Source organism: Pteropus alecto, unplaced genomic scaffold (assembly GCF_000325575.1).
Source record: "Pteropus alecto unplaced genomic scaffold, ASM32557v1 scaffold20, whole genome shotgun sequence".
Lineage (NCBI taxonomy): Eukaryota > Metazoa > Chordata > Mammalia > Chiroptera > Pteropodidae > Pteropus > Pteropus alecto.
The window spans coordinates 7,015,799-7,026,026 of NW_006436298.1; the positions used below are offsets into that span (position 1 = coordinate 7,015,799).

Below are 10,228 nucleotides of genomic sequence, written 5' to 3' on the forward strand. Positions count from 1 at the left end.
TTTCCATTTCCATTTTTTGTTTTTTTATCTTTTTGTTAAAGTTCTCACTGAGTTCATCTACACTTCTCTTAAGTTCATTGAGCATTTTTATAACCAATGTTTTGAACTCTGAATCTGTTAGATTACTTGACTCCATTTTTCCTGGATCTCTGTTCTGTTCCATTATTTCATTTCTACTTCTTTGTCTTCCCATTTTGGCTGCCTTTCTGTGTCTGTTTCTATATTCTAAGCAAAGCTCCTAACTCTCCTGGCCTTATTAGCATGGCTTTGTGTGGTAGGTGTCCAGTGACACAGTCCTGAGAAGGGCTCAGTTACAGGCCAAGTTTAGACCAAGCCTGTGCCCCTTTGGGGCTACCTGTTAAGATTCAGCAAGCAGGGAGTGGAAAAAAATGGCATAGATGATAGAGGCTCTGTTAATCCCCCGGCAACCAAATCAAAGTTGTGACAGAAATAAGGAGCAGCAGCAAGGAAAAATCACCTGGGATCTAGAGGAACAAACCATACAACTAGGGAGATGTCCAAGAAAATACCCTGCAACGGCAGAAGGTAGGACGGGGCGAGGACAAGGGCTGCCCCGTTCCGAGCGTCTAAGTAAGATGGAGGCTGCGGCAGTGGCAGACGCCTCTTAAAGGGGCCACGTCCGCGAGCGGATTTTCACGGTGACATCAGTGCTGTTCGGTTGCATACAGGGGGCACCATGGACTTAAAGGGAGACATTGTCAGAATGAGGGCTGAGGCAAGACACACTCTGTACAGAAGTGCCGGTGGTACCCATTGTTCCCTGTTGAGCCCTCCCTGCTCCCAGTGTGCGGACATAGCACCGCCATTGCCATGATGTCTTCAAACTGGATAACAGAGGTCGCTCCGCCCGGAGGATTCCCTGAAAACCCACTTCCTCCAACTAGTGGCTCCACCCAAGCCACATCCAGGTGTATCCTCAGCAAGTCAGGTGCTCCTTGCTGAGACTCACACTGGAGGCAGCTGGCCTTGGTTTCTTATGTGGCCTTTTGAGGCAACTATAAGCATAGCATCTGTGGATTGCTTGCTGAATCTTAACAGGTGGCCCTGGAGGGTTAGAGGCTTGGGCTAAGTTTGGACTGCAACTGAACCCCTCTCAGTACTGTGCCACTGGACACCTCCTTCACAAATCCACACTAATAAGACCAGGAGACTTAGGAGCTTTGCTTAGTACATAGAAACAGACACGGAAAGGCAGCCAAAATGAGAAGTCGAAGAAGCAGAAATCACATCAGAGAAGAGAACAGAACAGATCCTATTATAGTTGAGTCAAGTAATCTAACAGATTCAGAGTTCAAAACACTGGTTATAAAGATGCTCAATGAACTTTTGGGAAGTGTAGATAAATTCAGGAAGAACTTCAACAAAGAGATAAAAAACATAAAAATGAAAGTAGAAATTATAAAAGGGAACCAACCTGAAATGAACACATTATCTGAGATGAGAAGTATATTAAATGGAATAAACAAAGGAATAAAGTGAATAAAGAAGAGGATCCGATGCCCTATCTAGAGGACAGGAAAGCCAATCAGAACACTCAATTAGAATGGCAAGAAAAAAGATGCCAAGACTATAAAAATAATTTAAGGAGGATATGGGACAATATTAAGACTCCAAATATTCGTCTGATCGGCGTAACTGAAGAAAATCAAGATGTTGAACAGCTATTTGAAGAAATAATGTTGGAAAACTTTCCTAACCTAGTGAAGGAAATGGACATAAAACCCCAGGAAGCTCAGGGAATTCCAAAAATCAGAGATCCAAAGAGGCCCACACCAAGATACATCATAATTAAAATGCCAAAGGTTAACTACAAAGAAAGAATATTAAAAGCATCAAGAGAAAATTACCTACAAGGGAACACCCATAAAACTGGCAGCTGATTTCTCAAAACAAACTAAGCAGTTATCCAGCAAAGCTATCATTTGGAGTTAAAGGCCAGATAAAGAGCTTCCCAGACAAAAGTAAGCTAAAGGAATTTATCACCACCAAGCCAGTATTACAGGAAAAGTTGGAGGGACTTCTTTAAGAAGAAAAAACATGTATCAAACAGGAATAATTAATGGTAACAACTACATTCCTATTAATAAATACCTTAAATGGAGAAGAATTAAATACTGCAGCCAAAAGATAGAGTGGCTGAAAGGGTAAGAAAACAAGATTCCTACATATGAAAAGGAAGGGGATGGAACAAGATATTGCTTTGATGGACCTAGAAGGTTTTTAAGTCAGACAGAGATAAACACTATATGATTTCACTTATATGTGGAATCTAAGGAATAAAAAGAACAAACTGAAAAACAGACTCACAAATATAGTGGACAATTTGGTGATGGACAGAGGTGAGGGAGGTTTTGGGGGCTGGGAGAATGGGGTGAAGGGTTAAACAAGTATAAATTAGTAGCTGATGGATGGTCACAGGGATGGGGAGCATGGCACAGGTAATGCAGTTAGCATTAATAAGTTGGTGGTGGGTCAAGAGGGAGGGTGCAATTGGGATTGTTTTATAAATTAGATGTCTAACCAATATATTGTATACTTGAAACTAAATTTAAAAAAATTAAAAACCAAAAGATTCAGCAAGCAATCTGCAGATGCTGTGCTTATAGTTGCCTCAAGAGGCCACGCCAGAAACCGAGGCCAGCTGCCACTAGTGTGGGTCTTGCAGCTGCTCAGCAAGGAACACCGCATTCACCAAGGGTAAAACTGGATGTGGCTTGGTTGGGGCTGCCATTTGGGGAAGGCAGAGTTTCAGGGAGTCTTCTGGGCAGAGGGACCTCTATTATTTATAGTTCGATGATGTCTCAGCTGTATCGGTTCTGTGTCCGCACACTGGGAAGGGGGAGGGCTCAACAGGAACAATGGATACCATCAGCATTTCTGCCCAGGAGAAAGCGTTGACTCTGGCCCTCGCTCTGACAACTCCATGTCCCCCAGTAAGTCCCTGGTGCCACCCAAGCAGCCAACCCAGTGCTCAGAGCGAGCAAGTCTGTCACGGTGAAATTTCAGTTGCAGAAATGGCCTTTAAGGAATGTCTACACTTTCTGGCTGCAGCTGCTGTAGCCTCTGTCTCACTCAGCGGCTCAGGACCAGGAAGCCTCACACCTTCACCCCCTCCTACTTCCTACCGTTGCAGGGCGATTTCTTATTTCTCTCCCTAGTTGTAGGGCTTATGTTCATCTAGAGCCAGGCAACACTGCTTGCTGTTTGCTCCATATTTCCATCACAACTTTGATTTGGTCGCAAGAGGGATGAACAAAGCTTTTTCATCTACACCATTTTGCCCAGGCTCAGACTTCAGAAATTTTAAAGATAGGGTTTGCCATATGACTGATCCGAAGAGAGTAATGATTAGAGTAAATGTCTACTTTCATGCAATAAGAGTCTCATCTTATGGCCTTTTAAGAGTATTGATACTTAAAAGATTTAAAATAGTCTACATTCATAGGCTCAAAAGTGGGATGACTTTTGAGCATTGGATATGATTAATCTGTGGGTCAGAATCCAGAGATTTCCCTATCCTTGCCTATTATTTTAAAGATTATACTAGCTTTTTAACTTTATTCTTAAGTAGTTTCAAACTTAGAGAAAAGTTACAAAAATGGTAGGAAAGAATTCTTATGTATCCTTCACCAGGATTCCTGTTTTCAATTTTTACCATATTTACCTTTTATTCTCTCTCTTTACGTGGACACACACACACGTTTTTTTTTCTGATCCATATTTGAGTAAATTGCAGGCATGATGCCCATTATTCTTAAACACTTTCACATATATTTCCTGAAAACAAGGGCATTCTACATAACCACAGTATACACGTCAAAATCAGGAAATTAACTTCGATATACTATACTACCATCTAATTTATACACATTCAGTTCAATTTTTGCCAGTTGTCCTAATAATGTCCTTTGTACGATAACAACAAAAACTTGTTCTCTTTCTTGTCCAGAATCCAAGACAAAATCACATGATGTATTTAGTTACCGTGTCTCTTTATTCTCCTTTGATCTGAAACAGTACTTTAGTCTTTTTTGTTGATGACATTTTTGAAGCATATAGGACAATTACTATGTAGAGACTGTTTCTCAGATTTGTGTGGTGATTCCTCATAAGTGGATTCAGGTTATGTATATTTGGCAGGAATACCACAAGTGATGCTCTATTCTTAGTGCATTGTATCAAGAGAATATTATATCAATTTATACTGTTACTTGTGAAGTTTTACTATTTGGTATCTCTCAGGTTTTCTAATGTAAACTTATTAAGTATTTTGTCAGGAGATACTTGAGACTATGTTAGTATCCTGTTTCTCATTAAAATTTCACCACTAGTCATAGCATCTATGGATGATTATTTCCTAAATCTGTGATGGCTGGCAAATAAATGGTGCTTTTCTCATGGCATTTTTCTTTTTACATTCATGTTGGTGAATTGTACTGTGAGCTATCGTTTCTCCCACATTTGTCTGTCTGTCTGTTTATATTAGTATGGACTCCCAATTTTTATTTTTTCAGTTGTAGTTCCTTTCTCTCATTTATTTTGGTCTTAAATTGTCCAGATTTGGCCCATGCAAGCTACTTTAAGGTAGCTCTGTACCTTTTGATTTGTATTGGTTACTCTTTGAGTACTTTCTTTCTGATAGAAAATGTTCTAATATCATTTTATGCTTTCCATACCTCAGTCCTGGAATCAGGAATTTAAAGGAGACCTGGTTTTTTAATTGGAAATGGTATTTAGAAATTAGGATCTAGGCGCTATGTATGCTCATTGCTGCTGGAGTGTCATTGTTTCTAGACTCTTTCAGTGGTACAAATCTTGGAAGTGTGTGTGTGTGTGTGTGTGTGTGTGTGTGTGTGTGTGTGCATGTGTGTGTGTGTGTAATATGAGTTAACACCGTTACCTTCAATTTCACTCTGACATCACAGAGTTTAACTTTTTTCCTCTTAGTATCTGTACCTCCCTTCTTGAACCATGAAAACTTTTCTCCCATTTTGTTAAATGCATTTATTTACTCAGTTCCTCTGTCTAATATCTCTTGACAATGCAGGCTTTTTTCAGTCCCAGCCCTACTGCCACCAACTCACGGTGGCCATGGTCCATGTCCCCATCCCAGCTGTAGGACTGAGAATCAGTTTGATTAGCAAGCATTTCCTTGGACCAGGAACATCAGCATCACCTGGAAACTTGAGAGAAATGTAGAATCTTAGGTCTCACCCAAGACCTACTGAAAAAATGTGCATTTTAACAAGATTTTCCAGTGACTCTTATGCAGGAGATATTTGAGGAGTTTGAGAAGTACTGGTTTAGATTACTTACATTGGAATCATTTAGAGAATCACTGATCCATTAGTTGAAAATTCATATTCTAAGAACAGAGCTCCAAGTATCCAAAAGCCTTCATAGTGTTAGATTTGCAAACTTTTAAAAGGTTTATAAAACTTAGTCAAAAATAGGATGTTTGGCTTTTTATTGTCAATTTTTAATCCCTTTTCTTTAATTTTATGTACTTTGTCATTTCAGACATTATTTCTTTGTAATTTTTCTGCTCCTTTCTGTCCTCTTTTCTAGTTCTCCATTAGTATTTGTTGGAATGCTTAAAGGTATCCACATTCTGCTGATATCTTTGTTCGTTTTCCTTCATTCAGTTTTCTCTTTGATTGCATAATCTCTATCAACATATGTTCAAGTTGACTGTCTTCTGCCATTCAAATCTACTATTGAGCCCCACTAGTGAATTTATCATTTTGGTTGTACTTTCCAACTCCAGAATTTCTATTTGGTTCTTTCTCTAATTTGTCTCTGTATTGATATTCTTTATTTGATGAGACGTTATTACAGCTCCCTTTGCTTCTTTGAGCATGGTTTCCTTTTGTTCTTTGAACATATTTATAATAGCTCTTTTGAAGTATTTTTCTATTAAATTTAATGTCTGGGTCCTCTCAGTTTCTGTTGCCTACCCTTTTCCTGTGTATGGGTCACACTTTCTTGTTTCTTTGCATAGTCTCATAATGTTTTGTTAAAGATTGAACATTTTAGGTTACATATCATAGCAACTCTGGATACTGATTTCCTTCCACCTTCTGGGGCTTGTTTTTATTGTTTTTTGCTTGTTTATTTGGTTAGTGACATGGCTAAACCACTTTAATAAAGTCTAATTCCCCCTGTAGTATTAAGCCTTTGTCACTCCTCAGAGAGCTCAGCCTTGAGCACATCCAAATCACCTTGGGGTGACAGTGATTTTAGCAGGGATCTCTTTGACTGCTTTTATTTATCGATTAAACTGTCTGCCTTGTTTGATATCACACTCATTTGTTCTGCTCCACTAATTAATTACTAGCCGATTGCTCTGTTTTCAACAGTGCCAGGGGCATAAATTATCCCACAGTCTGATCAATTTAAATTTGGGAAGCGTAGACTTTGAGGCATGTCTCAGATTTGTTCTGACCCCAGGAGGTCTCTTCTTAGCTGTCTGTTTCTCTGGTTCTTTCTGATGAAGTAGCTGGCTTATGTTTAGCTTGTTACTCTTAATTTAGAGGAGCCATTGATTTCAGGAAGGTCTTTAATCCTGAGCTTCTCCACACTTTGTTTTAAATAAAGTCAGATCCTTTTGGTAAAGCTTCAGAGCTCTTCTTTCCTATGGAATTCCTCTTTCCCCAGGGCAAAATCCCAGAGCTATTATTCTGGGTGTATGTTCAACTGGAGGTAACCTCTGATCTTCTTGGGTTGGCCTATCCCCGTGTGGACCCTCTGCCCTATGAATGAGCTGGGGTGAGGGCCATCTCAGTTTGTGAAGGAGGTGGTATTCTTGTCCTGCTGGGCCACTGGAATAGAACTTCCATCCTGTGGGTGGAGACTGGGTGGAGAAAGGGAGCACCAAACTTTTGGCTAGACACACTCACCAGCAAGGGAGCCCTTTTTTGGCTGCACCTAACTGGAGCGAGGGCTCCCTAAAGCTGAGGAAAGGAAGGAGCAGGTCACGGTTCAAATGCTGCAGACTCTTATTTGATTTTCTTGAGTAAATGTTTCCTTATAAAATTTATCATCTTAAACCATTTTTTAGTATACAGTTCACTGTTGCTAAACATATTCACCTGTTCAGCCAATCTATAGAACTTTGTCATCTTACAAAACTGAAACTATATACATTAAACACTACCTCACCATGCCTGCCAATACCACCCATCTTCTGTCTCTATGTATTTGACTACTCCAGGTAACTCACATTAGTCAAATCATACAGTATTTGTTTTTTTGTGATTGACTTCTTTCACTTAGCATGTCATCACAGTTTATTCGTGTATAGCATATGTCAGAATTTTTTTTAAAGGCTAACTGTTATGTATATATCACATTGTGTTTATCCATTCATCTGTCAATAGACAATTGCTTCCACATTTTGGCTGTTGCAAATAGTGCTGCTGTGAACATGAGTATACAGATAACTCTTTGAGATCCTACTTTCTGTTCTTTTTTGGGTATATACCCAGAAGTGGAATAGTAAGATCATACAGTAATTCTATCTTTCATTTTTACCATTTTCCACATCAGCTATAGCATTTTATGTTCCCAGCAGCGATGCAAAAAGTTCTGATTTCTCCACATTCTTGTTGAACTGTTTTGTTTTGTTTGTTTGTTTTTGATAATAGTCATCTTAAGGGGTATGAAATAGTATCTAGTGGTTTTGATTTACATTTTCCTAATTAATGAATTTGGGCATCTTTTCATGTCATTATTGGCCATTTGTATATCTTCTTTGGACAAATGTCTATTTAAAGCTTTTTAAAAATTTCTGTTTCAGCTCAGATTTCTTTTATCCAAGATATTGGAAGGCTTCCTCTGACGCGACACTTTGGAAGGTATGCTGATAATTTTAATTTTCAAGAGCTGTTACTGAAATGTCCATTGACTACGTTGTCTGTTTTTTCAATATACAGTCAGTAAATGTTATCTGTTAAATCCAAGAACTACATATTGGATCCAGTGATTAAAGATCATATGATTGTATTGTAGACCCATCATTTTATTACATTTAAAAGCATATTTTCACCAGCTTACAATGGAAAAAGACTTAATAGAATCATGGAATCACAAAGGCAGAGGAATCTTTAAATTCTCTAGTTCAACAAATCTTTCATATCTGGAAATCCCTTTTCAGCTTTCCTGTTAAGAGATGTTCTTAGTCTGTGTTTGAAGCCTGAAATGACCAGGAACTACAAAAGCACTGTTATTGGTTCAGCTATTTGATCTGACTTGGGAGGCAGGATTTGTCAGTGCTACTTATTAAATGACTAGTTTGTTATCTTTCATTTATGATGACCACATTTAACATTATCTTTGCTTCCTATTGAATGATATTAAATATTAATATTTAGCTAATTAATATTTTAATAGCTGCATAGTTTCCTATAATTCAACCTATACCTTATTTTTGTACATTTAGCTTATTTCCAACTTTTATTATCACAGACTTCCTTATAGCTAAATCATTATACACATCAAATACTATTTCTAGGATGAATTCCTAGAAATAAAATTGCTGGATTAATCAATATACATCTTTCTGAGGCCCTTGCTCTCTATTGCCAGATTGCTTCCAAGAGTATGTTGACAATTTTATGCCCTCTTTAGTGTATCTTGTATTCACTGGGTTTTATTATTTTAAAAGGTCTTTGCCAGTTTAAAAAATGACAGTAGTAGCTCATTATTTTAATTTCCATTTTTAAAATTATAAATTAGGTTGAACGATTTATTTTATTGCCATTGATATTTTTTCTATAAGTTTTCTGTGTTTTATGTCTTTTTCTATTTAATTTCTTTTAATTTGTAAGAACTCTTTACTAAAGACATTAATCAGCTCGTTTGTATTGTAAGTTGTAATGATTTATTCACAACTTGTAATTTACCTTGTACTTTTTTGTTTATATTGTTAAATAAATTAAAAGGCCTGGCTAAAAAGTAGAATGAAGGTAAATGAAAGCTACAGGAGATGCCTTCAGAATCATCTTACTTGTGGTATAATTTAAAGGAATCCCCTCTTTTGGTTATTAATGCCTGCATTATAAATCTGGCAGATTGAAAATGGAAGCCCTGACTGACAGGGAGCATGGAATGATAGACCCAGAAAGTGAAGATGAAGCCCAGCTTAAGCGAGGGCAGCCTGCAGAGGAAGCTCTGGATGAACCCACTCAGACTGCTGATCCTGAAACCTGGTCCCCTCCCTTGAGTCAGAATAGTGGGAGTGAACTGCCTGCGAGCCAGCCTCAGCCCTTTTCAGTGCAGGAAGACATGGAAGAAGACAACATGATAATAGAAGACTATGAGAGCGATGGGACATAGAAACCAGCCTGCTAATCACGTAGTACTTGACAGATTTTTATTAGTTTTATTCAGTGGTACTTGTACAGACGTAATATGCTTTGCAAGTAAATTACAACTTAAATCTTCACTCTTGTGGTTGCTCAGCACAAGAAACTAATTCTTTTGTCATCTTGAAGTAAATCGAAGATCAAGCCTTCAAATAATATCTTAATTTTTTTCTCCAGTATTTATTTAGTCTTGTGAGTGGTATTGGGAGGGGAGGTCAGTGTGTATGAAGTGTATTTGAACATTATGCCAAATATCAGAAAATGTGAAGGAATAATTCAGAATACAGAAACTTTATGGGGTTGTAAATACGAATTAAAAGACAGTTTAGTATACAATTATGAGTGTAAATAAACTTTGTGCCTTAATCACAGTTTCTTTGTGGTCTCTGGCTTCTCAGATACCATTTTTATATGTTGTACAGTGGAATATTTTAGATACCTCTTGGAAAGAAATTATTTTACATAATTTATATCAAAATTAAAACGTTGAATTTATTTTTGTTTCTACCATCTTTTAATATTTTCCTAACATGTACTGTCTACCATGCGTCATTGAGCATAGTATGTGAATCTCCATCCAGTGTCAAAACTTTTCAAAAAATAGGAGGTGGATGGCAGCCTTGCGATGAGAACTCTCGGAAGGGATTAATCACACCCCAAACTACCTTTCCGGAGCTCTTAGTACAGAGCCTGGCTTGTTAACTTTGCTGTGAGGGGCGGGGGCGAAGGGCGCGCGCGGAACTGCCTGGGCTCCAAGCGGGAGACCTGACAAAGCCGGGCGGGGCAAGGCTTGGCTCGCCCCGCCCCAGGAGCCCGATCCAGTTTCAGTCCCGTGGGCGGCG

The 10,228-nt window shown here is 38.4% G+C and overlaps 1 protein-coding gene across 4 annotated transcripts in view; it reads left to right on the plus strand.

Annotated features, from left to right (window-relative positions):
• The window catches only part of RAD17 (RAD17 checkpoint clamp loader component), a 35,552-nt gene extending 25,795 nt beyond the window's left edge, over window positions 1-9,757 (plus strand). For all 4 annotated transcript variants that reach the window (XM_025047719.1, XM_025047721.1, XM_006913113.3 and 1 more), the window contains 2 exons: window positions 7,820-7,877; window positions 9,093-9,757. In XM_025047719.1, coding sequence (XP_024903487.1) covers window positions 7,820-7,877; window positions 9,093-9,357 — 323 coding nt within the window. In that variant the 3' untranslated portion in view covers window positions 9,358-9,757. The remainder of the gene's footprint in view (window positions 1-7,819; window positions 7,878-9,092) is intronic.
• The last annotated feature ends 471 nt before the right edge of the window (window positions 9,758-10,228 follow it).